At 49.2% G+C, this 18,891-nt stretch overlaps 1 protein-coding gene across 1 annotated transcript in view; it reads left to right on the top strand.

The window, feature by feature from the left end:
- Positions 1–18,891, top strand: part of EML3 (EMAP like 3) — a 112,636-nt gene that overhangs the window by 7,265 nt on the left and 86,480 nt on the right. The window contains exon 2 of the mRNA XM_063945022.1: positions 1,267–1,401. Coding sequence (XP_063801092.1) covers positions 1,267–1,401 — 135 coding nt within the window. The remainder of the gene's footprint in view (positions 1–1,266; positions 1,402–18,891) is intronic.

Below are 18,891 nucleotides of genomic sequence, written 5' to 3'. Positions count from 1 at the left end.
CCCTGGATTCCAAATCCTTTCCTTGTAATGTCGGCTCTTCCGGGCACAGTTTCCCTAACTGAGGTCTGGAGGAGGGGCATAGAGGGAGGAGCCAGTGCACACCAGATGTAGTACCTAATCTTTTCTTTAAAGAAGTGCCCAGTCTCCTGCGGAGCCCGTCTATTCCCAATGGTCCTTACGGAGTACCCAGAAATAGATTTACCGGTGAGTAAAATCCTTATTTTTTTTATAACTATGGCGGTGATTCCGAGATGCTCGCTCGCTAGCAGATTTTAGCAGCATTGCACACGCTAGGCCGCCGCCCTCTGGGAGTGTATCTTAGCTTAGCAGAATAGCGAACGAAAGATTAGCAGAATTGCGAATAGAAAATTCTTAGCAGTTTTTGAGTAGCTCCAGACCTACTCACAGATTGCGATCAGCTCAGGCCGTTTCGTTCCTGGTTTGACGTCACAAACACGCCCTGCGTTCGGCCAGCCACTCCCCCGTTTCTCCAGACACTCCCGCGTTTTATCGTGGCACGCCTGCGTTTTTCCGCACACTCACAGAAAACGGCCAGTTTCCGCCAAGAAACACCCACTTCCTGTCAATCACACTCCGATTACTTCAACGATGGAAATTCTTCGTTCGGACGTGAGTAAATCTACTAAGTTTTTAGCTAAAATACTTAGCGCATGCATACTGCGTACCATGCGCATGCGCATTTTCGCCTTAATCGCTCCGTTGCGAAAATCGGCAATGAGCGAACAACTCAGAATGACCCCCTTTGTGTATTAAACAAAGTTTGTATACATCGAGCCATCAGAAAACATAGATTTCACTATCTCACTCTCACTCAAAAAATTCCGTATTTCGGAATATTCTGTATTTCGGAATATTTGGATATGGGATACTCAACCTGTAATACTGTATATAAAGTATACTAAAGACCAATATTTGCTGACACTTTATATAATACTGAAATTTTTCAATCAGTGAGAGACCCAAGATTTAGACTCTAGAGTGGTGAGTGATAGGTGTAATACTGTGAGAGTAATACATTTACTTATATTGATTTTTTTCCCCCTTATCGAAGGGCAAAATTTAAAGAAAACTTTTCCTGACTCATTCTAATTGTACTGGTGATTGGCAAATATGCTGCTGTAATATTAATGTGATTTAACTGAGTATGTTACAGAAGTCACTGAATATACCAATTATACTGTGGCATCATAACAGCTAATGTGTGATTAGAAGCAGCCTGGTGACATATTATTTCACTTTACGTAGATGAGTGCCCATCAGCTGGGTGGGCAAGCCGTCTACGGGCACAGGAGGAGGAAGTTATGCTGCTGAAGTCAGCGCTGTGTGATGTTCTGCAAAGGATCCGTAACCTGGAGAGTCACTTCCCTCCTGGACATTCATGTAAGTAATTCTGCTAGTAGCGACTTGTGACCCAGGAGCCCTAACAGGCAGTAACAGATTACCAAATAGGCAGAGTAGGCATCGGCCTATGGGTCCTGCAACAACGGATGAAAATAATATTGATTTGATCTTACAAACAAGCTTTCTTAAATTGTTTCCAAAAGAGAGAGAAAATGAATAAACTCAAATAAACTAAAACCTTACATTAAAGACTCTATAGAGAAAATACTGTATTAATGTAATGTACACATTAACAACTTAAAGTACATAAACCACAGACATCAGATTCACATTACAGTTTCCAGATCGTAGATTGCTAGCTGGTAAAATTACAAACGTAGTAGGAGATAATTTGCGAGGGGGCCCCGAGATTTTGACTGTCTAGGGGCCTCCACATGATTTTAGGGGGTCATTCAGACCTGGACACAACCGCGCGCGTTCTCATCCAGGGGACTGCTCATGCACTCGCCGCAGTGCACATCCTTACACCTTGCGGCAACGTCCTTCGAGGATGCGGCCGCAAGGTGATTGACAATGGCGGCCGTCGGGGGGTGGCAACACGGCTTTGCGGGAGAGCTTGGTGGGCCAAATGGGGGCATGTTGGGAGCGTTTTTGGGGCGGCTGTGTGGCGTCACATGCAGCCGCTCCAAAAAAAAAGGTGCCGGATCGCCTGCCAGCGCGGCTAGGCTGCACAGGCAGGATCTCAGCCACAAATCGATACTTCCGGACACATCGTGAGGTGGCGCCACACATGCTAGGCGGCCCCCAGTATGTTAGGAGATGGATGCAACGATCTGCATTCATCTCTAAATGTGGTCCTTAATTCAGCACTGCTAACAAGCCCTTTGGTAAGCAATAAATAACCAACCCGTCTCCAACCGTGCACCATTTATCTTTCTGCAGCGGGTTACACTGGGATTCCACAGGGAATAGTATCAGGGTGTAGAGTTGGATCTTGATCCGAGGCACCAACAGGCTAAAGCTTTGACTGTTCCCAGGATGCACTGCACCGCCTCCTCTACATCCCCGCCTCCAGGCACTGGAGCTCAGTTTTTAAGTTGGTGCCTGCAGTGCAGGTCACTAACATGGGGGCTGCGCTAGACAGCCCTAACAAGAGCTTTTCTAGAAGACTTCAAGGGCCGCAGCGGAAGCTCTAGTTGTAGTGTATGTCATGTTGACATTCTGTGCTGCGGCTCCATCACCCCCCTCAGCGGCGCTGATCCTGGGACTGCTGGCCTCTGTAAAGCCGCCTGCCTCATCAGCACCGTTCATTTACAGGACACTTAAGTATTCTACATGTCGTTTAGACAGCGTTAGTTAAGAACAAGTGCACTACTATATGAATATTTAGTACAAGTATTCTGTGATATACATCCAGTATTTACTGTGCATTGTTATATCTGTATACATACATTTCTATGTGTAGTATTACTAGTCCAGTGCAGTTTTATTGGTTATATGTAATAATTTCTGCATTGTACCTATACTGTGTGTGCCTTTAGCTGCTGTGTGGTTTCTATTCTGTGTATCACACATATTGCTATCACTATATTCTGTACCCTGGGGGGCTAAGTGCGTCAGGGTCTCATATACCATATAGTGTTCCGCAGGATATACTGTTTTGTATTTTTCACTGTGTGTTTCAGTCACCTCACACCACTTAAATCCTCCGTTTGTGCTTTACATTTGCTGTCACATAATACAGGGTTTTTTTTTTTGCAGGTATTGTTTTTGTCTGGCTATATTGTACTGTTGCACCCTAAAGCTACATTCCCAATAATGTCTGCTACACAGGGCGGGAAATCCGCAGACGCTCCTGCATCATGCAGTGCTGGCACCACGGATTTAACTGAGCAAAAGGTTTCAGCTGAGGGTTCAAGAACTGGGTGCCCTGCACCTTCCAGTCAGTCTGCAGCACCTGTGGCTAATAAAGACCCACCTTGGGCTGCTTTTTTAAATATGCTGACCACGCTTGTAACATGACTTACGGCCCATGTGGGACCTCCTGTGCCATTACAGCAACATATTGTCCCTGTAGTTAATCCGCCATGGGCGGATACTCTGTCAACCCAATAACAGCAATTAAATCAGTCCTTGGTTAAACACAAACCTAACCCTCGCCCTACTGGGACCAAAGGGTCCTCTAAGCGGGTCATTTTTTCTCTGACGTCCTAGTGGATGCTGGGAACTCCGTAAGGACCATGGGGAATAGACGGGCTCCGCAGGAGACTGGGCACGCTAAAGAAAAGATTAGGTACTATCTGGTGTGCACTGGCTCCTCCCTCTATGCCCCTCCTCCAGACCTCAGTTAGAATCTGTGCCCGGCCAGAGCTGGGTGCTCCTAGTGGGCTCTCCTGAGCTTACTAGTAAAGAAAGTATTTATTAGGTTTTTTATTTTCAGTGAGCTTCTGCTGGCAACAGACTCACTGCTACGTGGGACTGAGGGGAGAGAAGCAAACCTACCTGCTTGCAGCTAGTTTGTGCTTCTTAGGCTACTGGACACCATTAGCTCCAGAGGGTTCGAACACAGGCACCTGTCCTCGATCGTCCGTTCCCGGAGCCGCGCCGCCGTCCCCCTTGCAGAGCCAGAAGAACAGAAGCTTGAAGATATGAAATCGGCGGCTGAAGACTCCTGTCTTCATTAAGGTAGCGCACAGCACCGCAGCTGTGCGCCATTGCTCCCAGCACACTTACACACTCCGGTCACTGTAGGGTGCAAGGCGCTGGGGGGGGGCGCCCTGGGCTGCAATTGAAGTACCTTTGGCATAAAACATACATATATACAGTCTAGCACTGTATATATGTAAAAACCACCGCCATTTTTTTACATGAAAAGCGGGACAGAAGCCCGCCACTGAGGGGGCGGGGCCTTCTTCCTCAGCACACCAGCGCCATTGTCTCTTCACAGCTCCGCTGGAAGCAGCTCCCCAGGCTCTCCCCTGCAGTATCCAGGTACAAGACGGGTTAAAAAAGAGAGGGGGGGCACATAAATTTAGGCGCAAAAACAATACAAAAGAAGCAGCTATTGGGTAAATCACTTATTAGCAGTGAATATACCTGTGTTATATAGCGCTGTGGTGTGTGCTGGCATACTCACTCTCTCTCTGTCTCCCCAAAGGACTTTGTGGGGTCCTGTCCTCAGTCTGAGCATTCCCTGTGTGTGTGCGGTGTGTCGGTACGGCTGTGTCGACATGTTTGATGAGGAAGGTTACGTGGAGGCGGAGCAAGGGCAGATAAGTGTGGTTTCGCCCCCGTTGGGGCCGACACCTGATTGGATGGATATGTGGAAGGTCTTAAATGGCAATGTAAACTCCTTACATAAAAGGTTTGATGACGCTGCAGCCTTGGGACAGCCGGGGTCTCAGCCCGCGCCTGCCCAGGCGACTCGGAAGCCGTCATCGGCTCATAAACGCCCTCTATCTCAGATGGTTGAAACAGATGCCGACGCGGAGTCCGACTCCAGTGTCGACGATGATGAGGCACATTTACAGTCTAAAATGACCAAGGCCATCCGATACATGATTATTGCAATGAAAGATGTATTACACATTTCTGAGAGTAACCCGATTAATACCAAGAGGGTTTATATGTTTGGGGAGAAAAAGCAGCCAATGACTTTTCCCCCATCTGATGAATTAAATGAATTGTGTGAAGAAGCGTGGAGTTCCCCTGATAAGAAATTAGTGATTTCTAAGAGGTTACTGATGGCGTACCCTTTCCCGCCAACGGACAGGTTACGTTGGGAAACATCCCCTAGGGTGGACAAGGCGCTGACACGCTTATCTAAAAAGGTGGCCCTGCCGTCTCAGGATACGGCCGCCCTAAAGGAGCCTGCGGATAGAAAGCAGGAAGCTATCCTGAAGTCAGTGTATACACACTCTGGTACTCTACTGAGACCTGCTATTGCTTCAGCCTGGATGTGTAGTGCTGTAGCTGCGTGGACAGATACTCTGTTAGACGACATAGATTCCCTCGACAGAGATACTGTTTTGCTAACCCTGGGCCATATCAAAGACTTCGTCTTATATATGCGAGATGCTCAGAGGGACATTTGCCTGCTGGGCTCTAGAATTAATGCTATGTCCATTTCTCTAACGTCCTAAGTGGATGCTGGGGACTCCGTAAGGACCATGGGGAATAGCGGCTCCGCAGGAGACTGGGCACATCTAAAGAAAGCTTTAGGACTATCTGGTGTGCACTGGCTCCTCCCCCTATGACCCTCCTCCAAGCCTCAGTTAGATCTCTGTGCCCGAACGAGAAGGGTGCACACTAGGGGCTCTCCTGAGCTTCTTAGTGAAAGTTTTAGATTAGGTTTTTTATTTTCAGTGAGACCTGCTGGCAACAGGCTCACTGCATCGAGGGACTAAGGGGAGAAGAAGCGAACTCACCTGCGTGCAGAGTGGATTGGGCTTCTTAGGCTACTGGACATTAGCTCCAGAGGGACGATCACAGGCCCACCTTGGATGGGTCCCAGAGCCGCGCCGCCGGCCCCCTTACAGAGCCAGAAGGCAGAAGAGGTCCGGAAAATCGGCGGCAGAAGACGTCCTGTCAACAAGGTAGCGCACAGCACTGCAGCTGTGCGCCATTGCTCTCAGCACACTTCACACTTCGGTCACTGAGGGTGCAGGGCGCTGGGGGGGGCGCCCTGAGACGCAATAAAAACACCTTGGATGGCAAAAAAAAATGCATCACATATAGCTCCTGGGCTATATGGATGCATTTAACCCCTGCCAGAATCCATAAAAAAGCAGGAGAAAAGTCCGCGAAAAAGGGGCGGAGCCTATCTCCTCAGCACACTGGCGCCATTTTCCCTCACAGCTCCGTTGGAGGGGAGCTCCCTGTCTCTCCCCTGCAGTCACTACACTACAGAAAGGGTTAAAAAAAAGAGAGGGGGGCACTAATTAGGCGCAGTATTAACTATACAGCAGCTATAAGGGGAAAAACACTTATATAAGGTTATCCCTGTATATATATAGCGCTCTGGTGTGTGCTGGCAAACTCTCCCTCTGTCTCCCCAAAGGGCTAGTGGGGTCCTGTCCTCTATCAGAGCATTCCCTGTGTGTGTGCTGTATGTCGGTACTTTTGTGTCGACCTGTATGAGGAGAAAAATGATGTGGAGACGGAGCAGATTGCCTGTAATAGTGATGTCACCCCCTAGGGGGTCGACACCTGAGTGGATGAACTGTTGGAAGGAATTACGTGACAGTGTCAGCTCTGTATAAAAGACAGTGGTTGACATGAGACAGCCGGCTACTCAGCTTGTGCCTGTCCAGACGTCTCATAGGCCGTCAGGGGCTCTAAAGCGCCCGTTACCTCAGATGGCAGATATAGACGCCGACACGGATACTGACTCCAGTGTCGACGGTGAAGAGACGAATGTGACTTCCAGTAGGGCCACACGTTACATGATTGAGGCAATGAAAAATGTTTTACACATTTCTGATAATACGAGTACCACCAAAAAAGGGGTATTATGTTCGGTGAGGAAAAACTACCTGTAGTTTTCCTGAATCTGAGAAATTAAATGAGGTGTGTGATGATGCGTGGGTTTCCCCCGATAACAACGGATAATTTCTAAAATGTTATTGGCATTATATCCTTTCCCGCCAGAGGTTAGGGTGCGTTGGGAAACACCCCCTAGGGGGGATAAAGCGCTCACACGCTTGTAAGGGCTCTACCTTCGCCTGAGATGGCCGCCCTTAAGGATCCTGCTGATAGAAAGCAGGAGGGTATCCTAAAAGGTATTTACACACATACTGGTGTTATACTGCGACCAGCAATCGCCTCAGCCTGGATGTGCAGTGCTGGGTTGGCGTGGTCGGATTCCCTGACTGAAAATATTGATACCCTAGATAGGGACAGTATATTTTTGCCTATAGAGCATTTAAAAGATGCATTTTTATATATGCGTGATGCACAGCGGAATATTTGCCGACTGGCATCAAGTCTAAGCGCGTTGTCCATTTCTACCAGTAGAGGGTTATGGACACGTCAGTGGTCAGGTGATGCGTATTCCAAACGGCATTTGGAAGTATTGCTTTATTAAGGGAGGAGTTATTTGGGGTCGGTCTTTCAGACCTGGTGGCCACGGCAACAGCTGGGAATTCCACGTTTGTACCCCAGGTCGCCTCTCAACATGAGAAGACGCCGTATTATCAGGCGCAGTCTTTTCGTGGACAAGCGGGCAAAAGGTTCCTCATTTCTGCCCCGTGACAGAGGGAGAGGAAAAAGGCTGCAGAAATCAGCCAGTTCCCTGGAACAGAAACCCTCTCCCGCCTCTGCCAAGCCCTCAGTATACGCTGGGGCTTTACAAGCAGAATCAGGCATGGTGTGGGGCCCGTCTCAATGAATTTCAGCGCGCAGTGGGCTCACTCGCAAGTAGACCCCTGGATCCTTCAGGTGATATCTCAGGGGTACAAATTAGAATTCTAGACGTCTCCCCCTCGCCGTTTCCTAAAGTCGGCTTTACCGATGTCTCCTTCTGACAGGGAGACAGTTTTGGAAGCCATTCACAAGCTGTATTCCCAGCAGGTGATAATCAAGATACCCCTCCTGCAACAGGGAACGGGGTATTATTCCACACTGTTGTGGTACCGAAGCCGGACGGCTCGGTGAGACCGATTCTAAATCTAAAATCTTTGAACACTTACGTACAGAGGTTCAAATTCAAGATTGAGTCACTCAGAGCAGTGATTGCGAACCTGGAAGAAGGGGACTACATGATGTCTCGGGACATCAAGGATGCTTACCTTCATGTCAAAATTTACCCTTCTCACCAAGGGTAACTCAGGTTTATGGTACAGAACTGTCACTATCAGTTCAGACGCTGCCGTATGGATGGTCCACGGCACCCCGGGTCTTTACCAAGGTAATGGCCGAAATGATGATATTCCTTCGAAGGAAGTGAATTTTAGTTATCCCTTCCTTGGACAATTCCCTGATAAGGGTAAGATCCAGGGAACAGTTGGAGGTCGGTGTAGCACTATCTCAGGTAGTGTTGCGGCAGCACGATTGGATTCTCAAGATTCCAAAATCGCACCTGGTTCCGACGACGTGTCTTCTGTTCCTAGGGATGATCCTGGACACAGTCCAGAAAAAGGTGTTTCTCCCGGAGGAGAAAGCCAGGGAGTTATCCGAGCTAGTCAGGAACCTCCTAAAACCGAGCCAAGTCTCAGTGCATCAATGCACAAGGGTTCTGAGTAAAATGGTGGCTTCCTACGAAGCAATCCCATTCGGCAGATTCCACGCAAGAACTTTCCAGTGGGACCTGCTGGACAAATGGTCCGGAACGCATCTTCAGATGCATCAGCGGATAACCCTGTCACCAAGGACAAGGGTGTCCCTCCTGTGGTGGTTGCAGAGTGCTCATCTTCTAGAGGGCCGCAGATTAGGCATTCAGGACTGGGTCCTGGTGACCACGGATGCCAGCCTGCGAGGCTGGGGAGCAGTCACACAGGGAAGGAATATCCAGGGCTTATGGTCAAGCCTGGAGACATCACTTCACATAAATATCCTGAAGCTAAGGGACATTTACAATGCTCTAAGCTTAGCAAGACCTCTGCTTCAAGGTCAGCCGGTGTTGATCCAGTCGGACAACATCACGGCAGTCACCCACGTAAACAGACAGGGTGGCACAAGAAGCAGGAGGGCAATGGCAGAAGCTGCAAGGATTCTTCGCTGGGCGGAAAATCATGTGATAGCACTGTCAGCAGTATTCATTCCGGGAGTGGACAACTGGGAAGCAGACTTCCTCAGCACGACCTCCACCCGGGAGAGTGGGGACTTCACCCAGAAGTCTTCCACATGATTAAAAACTCGACAGGTATTGCGCCAGGTCCAGGGACCCTCAGGCAATAAGCTGTAGACGCTCTGGTAACACCGTGGGTGTACCAGTCAGGGTATGTGTTCCCTCCTCTGCCTCTCATACCCAAGGTACTGAGATTGATAAGATGGAGAGGAGTAAGCACTATATTCGTGGTTCCGGATTGGCCAAGAAGGACTTGGTAACCGGAACTTCAAGAGATGCTCACGGAGGATCCGTGGCCTCTACCTCTAAGAAGGGACCTGCTCCAGCAAGGACCCTGTCTGTTCCAAGACTTACCGCGGCTGCGTTTGACGGCATGTCGGTTGAACGCCGGATCCTGAAGGAAGAAAGGCATTCCGGATGAAGTCATCCCTATCCTGATCAAAGCCAGGAAGGATGTAACCGCAAAAACATTATCACCGCAATTGGCGAAAATATGTTGCGTGGTGCGAGGCCAGTAAGGCCCGACGGAGGAAATTCAACTGGGTCGATTCCTACATTTCCTGCAAACAGGAGTGTCTATGGGCCTGAAATTGGGGTCCATTAAGGTTCAAATTTCGGCCCTGTCAATTTTCTTCCAAAAAGAACTAGCTTCAGTCCCTGAAGTTCAGACGTTTGTAAAAGGGGTACTGCATATACAGCCTCCTTTTGTGCCTCCAGTGGCACTTTGGGATCTCAATGTAGTTTTGGGTTCCAAAAGTCACATTGGTTTGAACCACTTAAATCTGTGGAGTTAAAATATCTCACATGGAAAGTGGTCATGCTGTTGGCCCTGGCCTGGGCCAGGCGCGTGTCAGAATTGGCGGCTTTATCCTGAAAAAGCCCTTATCTGATTTTCCATTCGGACAGGGCGGAATTGAGGACTCATCCTCAGTTTCTCCCCAAGGTGGTTTCAGCGTCTCACCTGAACCAACCTATTGGTGGTGCCTGCGGCTACTAGGGACTTGGAGGCCTCCAAGTTGCTAGACGTTGTCAGTGCCCTGAAAATATATGTTTCCAGGACGGCTGGAGTCAGGAAATCTGACTCGCTGTTTATCCTGTGTGCACCCAACAAGCTGGGTGCTCCTGCTTCTAAGCAGACTATTGCTCGTTGGATTTGTAGTACAATTCAGCTTGCACATTCTGTGGCAGGCCTGCCACAGCCAAAAATCTGTAAATGCCCACTCCACAAGGAAGGGGGCTCATCTTGGGCGGCTGCCCGAGGGGTCTCGGCTTTACAACTTTGCCGAGCACGGCTGGATTCTGAATGTTCCAAAGTCGCAGCTGATTCCTACGACGCGTCTGCTTTTCCTGGGCATGATTCTGGACACAGAACAGAAGAAGGTGTTTCTCCCGGTGGAGAAGGCCCAGGAATTAGCATCTCTGGTCAGGGACCTCCTGAAACCAAAACAGGTATCGGTGCATCACTGCACGCGAGTCCTGGGAAAGATGGTGGCTTCATACGAAGCCATTCCCTTCGGCAGGTTCCATGCCAGGATCTTTCAGTGGGATCTGTTGGACAAGTGGTCCGGATCGCATCTTCAGATGCATCGGCTGATCACCCTGTCCCCAAGGACCAGGGTGTCTCTTCTGTAGTGGCTGCAGAGTGCTCACCTTCTCGAGGGCCGCAGGTTCGGCATACAGGACTGGGTCCTGGTGACCACGGACGCAAGCCTCCGAGGGTGGGGGGCAGTCACTCAGGGAAGAAACTTTAAAGGGCTGTGGTCAAGTCTGGAGACTTCTCTACACATAAATATACTGGAACTAAGGGCCATTTACAACGCCCTGAGTCAAGCAGAGCCCCTGCTTCGAAACCGGCCAGTGCTGATTCAGTCAGACAACATCACGGCGGTCGCCCATGTAAACCGCCAGGGCGGCACAAGAAGCAGGATGGCAATGGCGGAAGCCACAAAGATTCTTCGATGGGCGGAGAATCATGTGCAAGCACTGTCAGCAGTGTTCATTCCGGGTGTGGACAACTGGGAAGCAGACTTCCTCAGCAGACACGACCTCCACCCGGGAGAGTGGGGACTTCATCAAGAAGTCTTCCAACTGATTGCAAACCGATGGGAACTGCCACAGGTGGACATGATGGCGTCCCGCCTCAACAAAAAGATATTGCGCCAGGTCAAGGGACCCTCAGGCGATAGCTGTGTACGCCCTAGTGACACCGTGGGTGTACCAGTCGGTATATGTGTTTCCTCCTCTTCCTCTCATACCAAAAGTACTGAGAATAGTAAGAAAGAGAGGAATAAGAACAATACTCATTGTTCCGGACTGGCCAAGAAGGACTTGGTACCCGGAACTGCAAGAAATGCGCACAGAGGACCCATGGCCTCTGCCTCTCTGACAGGACCTGCTGCAACAAGGGCCCTGTCTGTTCCAAGACTTACCGCGGCTGCGTTTGACGGCATGGCGGTTGAACGCCGGATCCTAGCGGAAAAAGGCATTCCGGATGAAGTTATTCCTACGCTGATAAAGGCTAGGAAAGACGTGACAGCAAAACATTATCACCGTGTATGGCGGAAGTATGTTGCTTGGTATGAGGCCAGGAAGGCCGCTACAGAGGAATTCCAACTGGGTCGTTTCCTGCACTCTCTACAGTCAGGGGTGACTATGGGCCTAAAATTGGGGTCCATAAAGGTCCAGATTTCGGCCCTATCCATTTTCTTTCAAAAAGAACTGGCTTCACTGCCTGAGGTTCAGACATTTGTTAAGGGAGTGCTGCATATTCAGCCCCCTTTTGTGCCACCAGTGGCACCCTGGGATCTTAACGTTGTGTTGGATTTCCTGAAATCCCACTGGTTTGAGCCACTTAAGACCGTGGAACTAAAGTATCTCACGTGGAAAGTGGTCATGCTGTTGGCCTTAGCATCGGCTAGGCGTGTGTCGGAATTGGCGGCTTTGTCGTGTAAAAGCCCATATCTGATCTTCCATATGGACAGGGCAGAATTGAGGACTCGTCCCCAATTTCTCCCAAAGGTGGTGTCATCGTTTCATTTGAACCAACCTATTGTGGTGCCTGCGGCTACTCGTGACTTGGAGGATTCCAAGTTGCTGGACGTAGTCCGGGCTTTGAAAATATATGTTTCCAGAACGGCTGGAGTCAGGAAGACTGACTCGCTGTTTATCTTGCATGCACCCAACAAGCTGGGTGCTCCTGCTTCAAAGCAAACTATTGCTCGCTGGATCTGTAGCACGATTCAGCAGGCTCATTCCGCGGCTGGATTGCCGCGTCCAAAATCGGTGAAGGCCCTTTCCACAAGGAAGGTGGGCTCTTCTTGGGCGGCTACCCGAGGGGTCTCGGCTTTACAGCTTTGCCGAGCAGCTACTTGGTCGGGTTCAAACACATTTGCAAATTTCTACAAGTTTGATACCCTGGCTGAGGAGGACCTTGTGTTTGCTCATTCGGTGCTGCAGAGTCATCCGCACTCTCCCGCCCGTTTGGGAGCTTTGGTATAATCCCCATGGTCCTTACGGAGTTCCCAGCATCCACTAGGACGTCAGAGAAAATAAGATTTTACTCACCGGTAATTCTATTTCTCGTAGTCCGTAGTGGATGCTGGGCGCCCGTCCCAAGTGCGGACTTTCTGCAATACGTGTATATAGTTATTGCTTAAATAAGGGTTATTGTTATGAGCCATCCGTTGAGTGAGGCTCAGTTGTTGTTCATACTGTTAACTGGGTAAGGTTATCACAAGTTGTACGGTGTGATTGGTGTGGCTGGTATGAGTCTTACCCTGGATTCAAATTTCCTTTCCTTGTAATGTCAGCTCTTCCGGGCACAGTTTCCCTAACTGAGGTCTGGAGGAGGGGCATAGAGGGAGGAGCCAGTGCACACCAGATAGTACCTAATCTTTTCTTTAGAGTGCCCAGTCTCCTGCGGAGCCCGTCTATTCCCCATGGTCCTTACGGAGTTCCCAGCATCCACTACGGACTACGAGAAATAGAATTACCGGTGAGTAAATTCTTATTTTCCTCCCAATCCACTAATATTTCGGATGATTCCTCCGATGAGCATGGGGATTATATTGATCCTTCTGATATGGATACAGTGGTTTCTGATGAGGAATCTACAACTCAGGTTGATGTTCCTGAACTAGGGGAGGCTATCAAGCTGATTCTCCAGATTGATGATGAGATTGAACCTACTACTGTGTCTAAGAAACCTGATAAGTTTAAACGTCAGAAGGTTGCTAAAGTAGTTTTACCTCATTCTGACCTCTTAATTGACATGCGCCAGGAAGCCTGGTCATCTCCAGGAAAGAAATTTTCCTTGTCTAAAAGGATGTTGGCTCGTTATCCTATCCCTGCGGAGTTGAGTAACAAGTGGGAAACTCCACCGCCGGTGGACTCTCATGTCTCCCTTCTAGTGGTGTCTTCTACTCTGCCTGTCACCACTGTCACTTCACTGAAGGAAACGACGGATAACCGTGTGGAGGGATGCCTGAAGTCTATTTACACACTTACCAGTGCTGTATATAGACCCACTATGGCAGCCTCTTGGGCTGCAAAAGCTATTGAATCATGGGTTAAGGCAGTTGAGGATGAGCTACCTCTAAATTTTTCTGACACTGCCAGACAATATCTGTCGTATATTACCACAGCCTCTCACTATATTCAGGAGGCGGCCTCTGATGCCGGTGTAATGGCAGCCAAGGGGTCTACTACGTCTATCCTGGCTCGCCGGATTTTGTGGTTAAGGTCCTGGAAAGTGGACCTGGACTCCAAAAAGACCTTGGAGGTGCTTGGAAACATACTATTTGGGGAGGATCTGAACAAGATCGTGACTGACTTGGCAACAGCCAAGACTGCATGTCTCCCAAGTACCAATCCTTCTGCTCCGAAGGCTAAGAGTACCACTATTCATTCCTTTCGACCTCCAGGTAAAGCAAAGGGTCAGGTGTATCCGAGACAGGCTCGTACTTCCAAAACCACCAAGCCCAAGTCTAAGCAATCTTGGGCCGCCCGTCAGCCTGTTTCCAAACAGGACAAGCCTGCAGCATGACGGGGCGGGCCTCCCCCTGGGGGACCCCAGGGTGGGAGGCCGACTTCTTCAGTTTGCCCAGGCCTGGTTAAGGACCACTTCGGACGCCCCCCTCAACAGTTCTGCTCGACGATTATTCCTTCGGATCCGCTGAAAGCACAAACTCTACACTTGGTTGTACAAACTCTCCTAGATACTAGAGTGATTGTGCCGATACTATTCGACCCTGTTTCTAGTCCCGAAACCAAATGGGTCCTCCTGGCTTTTACTCAATCTCAAATCTTTGAACAACTTTGTGAGGGTATCCAAATTCCGTATGGAAACTCTGAGCTCTATTGTACTGGCTGTGGAGCCCAAGGACTATATGGTATCCCTGGACATACAGGATGCTTACCTGCACATACCTTTTACCATGTCGCATCAGCAATATCTGTGGTTTGCTATTGGCAACCTACATTATCAATTCCAGGCCATGCCTTTTGGACTGACCATGGCTCCTCGGATCTTTACCAAGTTCACGGTAGTCATGAAGGCTCTTCTCCGCCGTCAGGGTGTCAGGATCATGCCGTATCTAGATGACTTGCTGATCATGGTGAACTCTCCAGAGGTTCTCTTCAGTCATCTGGAACTGACGGTCCAATTCCTACAAGCCCATGGGTGGCTCATCAACTGGAAGAAGTCCTTGCTGGTTCCTGCTCAGAGCATGGTGCACCTGGGGACATTGCTGGACACAACCAACGATTGTTCTTGTCTCCAGAGAAAGTCCTGAAACTTCAGGACAGTATCAGATACTTCTTCTCTCGCCAGAGAGTGTCAATACACTCGGCGATGCAAGTACTAGGCCTCATGGTGTCGGCATTCGACATGGTAGAGTTCGCTTAATTTCATTCCCACCCTCTGCAATGATTTAATCCTTTCCAAGTGGAACGGCCTGCCTCACCGGATCAGGTCTCAAATGATCTCCTTGACTCCGGAGGTTCGTCTGTCACTGAGCAGCTTAAACATGTGTTTGCAAACATGTGTAAACTAATTCTCTGATATTCTATTACCAGATAGGTTTGGGTATGGTTACAGGTATTTTTTTAATGTGCTGAAGGGAAATGTGGTGGTGGGATTTGCAACCCCTCCCCTCTCTGTCTTTTCGGCTACAGGACCAACAGTTGAGCAAGGGCCGTCCCTTCTGGATCTCCAACTGGGTCCTCCTAACAACGGACACCAGTCTGCGGGGTTGGAGCGCGGTGTTGGAGCAACACTCTTTCCAGGGTCGGTGGACCAATGAGGAATCTCTCCTTCCGATAAACATTCTGGAATTGCGGGCAGTGTTCAATGCGTTGACACTGCCCCTGCCACTGGTACAGAACAGGCCTGTTCAAGTACAATCGGACAATGCCACCACAGTGACGTACATAAATCATCAAGGCGGTACTCGAAGTCGCATGGCAATGATGGAAGAGTAAAAAATTATCCAATGGGCGGAACGCCATCTGCCAGCCATATCGGCAGTGTTCATTCTGGGAGTCCTCAACTGGGAAGCAGACTTCCTCAGTCGTCAGGACGTACACGCCGGAGAGTGAAGTCTTCATCCCGAAGTCTTTCAATTCCTAGTGGACAAGTGGGGCCTACCAGATGTAGACCTAATGGCATCTCGACACAATCACAAGGTTCCCGTCTTCGGAGCAAGGACAAGGAATCCTAAAGTGGCGTTCATGGACGCACTAGCAATTCCATGGAACTTTCGGCTGCCATATGAGTTCCGTCCAGTGTCACTCCTGCCCAGGGTAATACGGAAGTTCAAGCAAGAAGGAGGAGTACTACTTCTAGTCGCTCCAGCGTGGCCCAGACAGCATTGGTTCTCAGACATGCAGGGTCTCTCGACAGAGCGTCCTCTTCTACTTCCTCAACGCCCAGACCTCCTTGTTCAGTGCCTTTTTGTCTACCCGGACCTGGCCAGACTGACTTTGACGGCGTGGCTCTTGAAGCATCACTCCTGAGAGCAAAAGGATTCTCTGAGGTGGTCATTCGATGTTGAAGGCCAGTAAACCTGCTTCGGCTCGGGTTTATTACAGGGTCTGGAATTCTTACTTCACTTGGTGTGCTGCTAAGAATTATGATGCGTATACTTTCAAAACTTCAAGACTTTTGGCTTTTCTCCAGCAAAGCTTAGACTTGGGCCTTCGTCTGGCCTCCCTCAAGGTTCATATATCTGCCTTGTCGGTGTGGTTTCAGAGGAAAATTGTGTCTCTTCCTGACGTTCACACTTTCACTCAGAGTGTTCTATGGATTCAGCCTCCCTATGTCCCTCCTGTGACTCCATGGGATCTGTCTGTTGTATTGAATGCCCTGCAAGAGTCTCCATTTGAACCTCTTGAGTCTGTGGACCTTAAATGCCTTACGCTTAAGGTCGTTTTTCTGTTGGCTATTGCCTCTGCTAGGAGGGTGTCGAACTTAGGCACTTTATCCTGTCGTCCACCCTTTCTGATTTTTCACCATGACCGGGCTGTTCTTCAAACGCGCCCTGGTTATTTGCCTAAGGTGGTGTCTTCCTTCTACCTTAAACAGGAGATGTGGTTCCGGCCTTTAGTTCTTCTGAGTTGTCTTTGGATGTGGTACGGGCTCTCCGTATCTACGTGAAGAGAACTGCCTCCATTAGGAAGTCTGATTCTCTCTTTGTGCTGTTTGGATTTCACAAACATGGCTGGCCTGCTAACATGCAGACCTTGGCCAGATGGATTAGAATGGTGATTGCACATGCTTATGTACAGGTTGGCCTTCCAGCTCCTGCTACCATCAAAGCCCATTCTACTTGGTCGGTTGTACCTTCTTGGGCGGCCCGCCGTGGTGCGACCCTTGAACAATTGTGCAAGGCAGCTGCGTGGTCCTCAGTGAACACTCTCATAAGGTTCTATGCCTTCGATACTTCCGCCTCCCAGGATGCTTCCTTTGGACGCCGGGTTCTTGTGCCCGCTACAGTGCGTCTCCTCCCATGAGGAACTGCTTTAGGACATCCCCGATGTTATTCCCTGTAGAATCCCAGTGTACCCCGCTGCAGAAATGGAGGTTTATGGTAGACTTACCATGGTTAAATCTCTTTCTGCGAGGTACACTGGATTCCACAGGGCGTCCACCCTGACGCACTTAGCTTCTTTAGGTTTGTATGGCATTAGCCGCTGGTACCTTCTCCTGTCATGAGAATGTGGTTCTATGTGGCTAACCTCTACCATCTCTATTTTACCTGCTACTGCATTGGACTGGTTAACGAAACTGAGCTCCAGTGCCTGGAGGCGGTACTATAGAGGAGGCGGTGCAGTGCATCCTGGGAACAGTCAAAGCTTTAGCCTGTTGGTGCCTCGGATCAAGATCCAACTCTACAGTCCGATGTTATTCCCTATGGAATCCAGTGTACCTCGCAGAAAGAGATTTAACCATGGTAAGTCTACCATAAATCTCCTTTTCCCAGTTCACCTTTCAACTGAACTCTCTTCCCCTTAGTATGTCAGCTCTTATGGGCAGGGTCCTCATCCCTAGTGTACTTCCCTAGTCTACGTCCTTGTCACCAAAGCTCCGCTCCCTTGTCTCTCCCCTTCAGTGACTCTGACTTTGTATGCTGAGCCATAATTTGGGTATTACCAATACTGAATTGATTACTTCCCGTGACTCTTGCTAGCTTCAGTGATTTGCTCAACCCATGCCCATTATCTGTTCTTCCCAGTCTGCTGTAATTTATGCTATGGGATTCCTTGTGCTTTGTATTTAAGATCTTATGCCCTGTTATTGGAAGTGTTTGTATGTATATTCTGTACAGCACTGCGTACATGTTGTGAAGCCTTGTAAATAAAAATTAATACTAATGCATAGCAGTAACAATCTGTGGACTATTATTTTATGTAGGTTTTCTTGTGTAAACACACTGCCTGTGGACATCTTGACCCTAATCAAATAGGTGAATTACAATTTGTGCAGTTCATTATCACAGCAAATAGTAGCCAATTTGTCTCACTTCCCTAATGTAATGACCATCTACAAATGGAAAATATCAGTAGCTCGTTGTGTGTGGCCTGAGCAAATGCAAATTGGGTTGATGCATGTCTGGCCAATTTAAGGTACTGGATGTTCCTTACTGGTGACCATGGGGCCCATTTATCATTAAATATTTGTGGCTTAATCCCCGAAAACACCTGTTTTTGAGAGTTAACTGCAAATATTAAGCATCCCCTGAATGTATCATAGAGGACGGCAGCAGGTATCTACTGTTCAGTCCGGCAGCTGCAACCCCCATAGGTTTCTGTGGGGGAAGCAATGCTGTCAGATTTACCAACTTGATTGCCCCCCGCAGTTGCCTATGGGCTACACATTTCAGATTCAGGTGACAGAGGGTTCCTTCGCAACACTCCCCAGGAATGGTGGCCACATGGGCAGGAGGGGTGTAGTATGGCTGACCGGCGGTCGGGCAGCATACCGATGCCGGGATCCCGGCATCATACCCGCGCTGGGATCCCTGTGGAAAGTGGCGAGTGCAGCAAGCCCCTTGTGGGCCCACTGCGGGGGCCACGCTGGTTCTATTCCCACTCTATGGGTGTTGTGGACACCCACGAGTGGAAATAGTCCCTGTTGGTCGGCATGCCAACCATCGGGATAGTGAGGGGGCGGGATGTTGGTGGAGGTCATGTTACCATTTAAGGTCCACAGACTCAAAAGGTTAAAATGGAAATTAAAATGGAGA

Source organism: Pseudophryne corroboree, chromosome 11, assembly GCF_028390025.1.
Source record: "Pseudophryne corroboree isolate aPseCor3 chromosome 11, aPseCor3.hap2, whole genome shotgun sequence".
Lineage (NCBI taxonomy): Eukaryota > Metazoa > Chordata > Amphibia > Anura > Myobatrachidae > Pseudophryne > Pseudophryne corroboree.
Note: the sequence above shows the minus strand (reverse complement) of the source record. Positions and strands in the feature narration are given on the sequence as shown.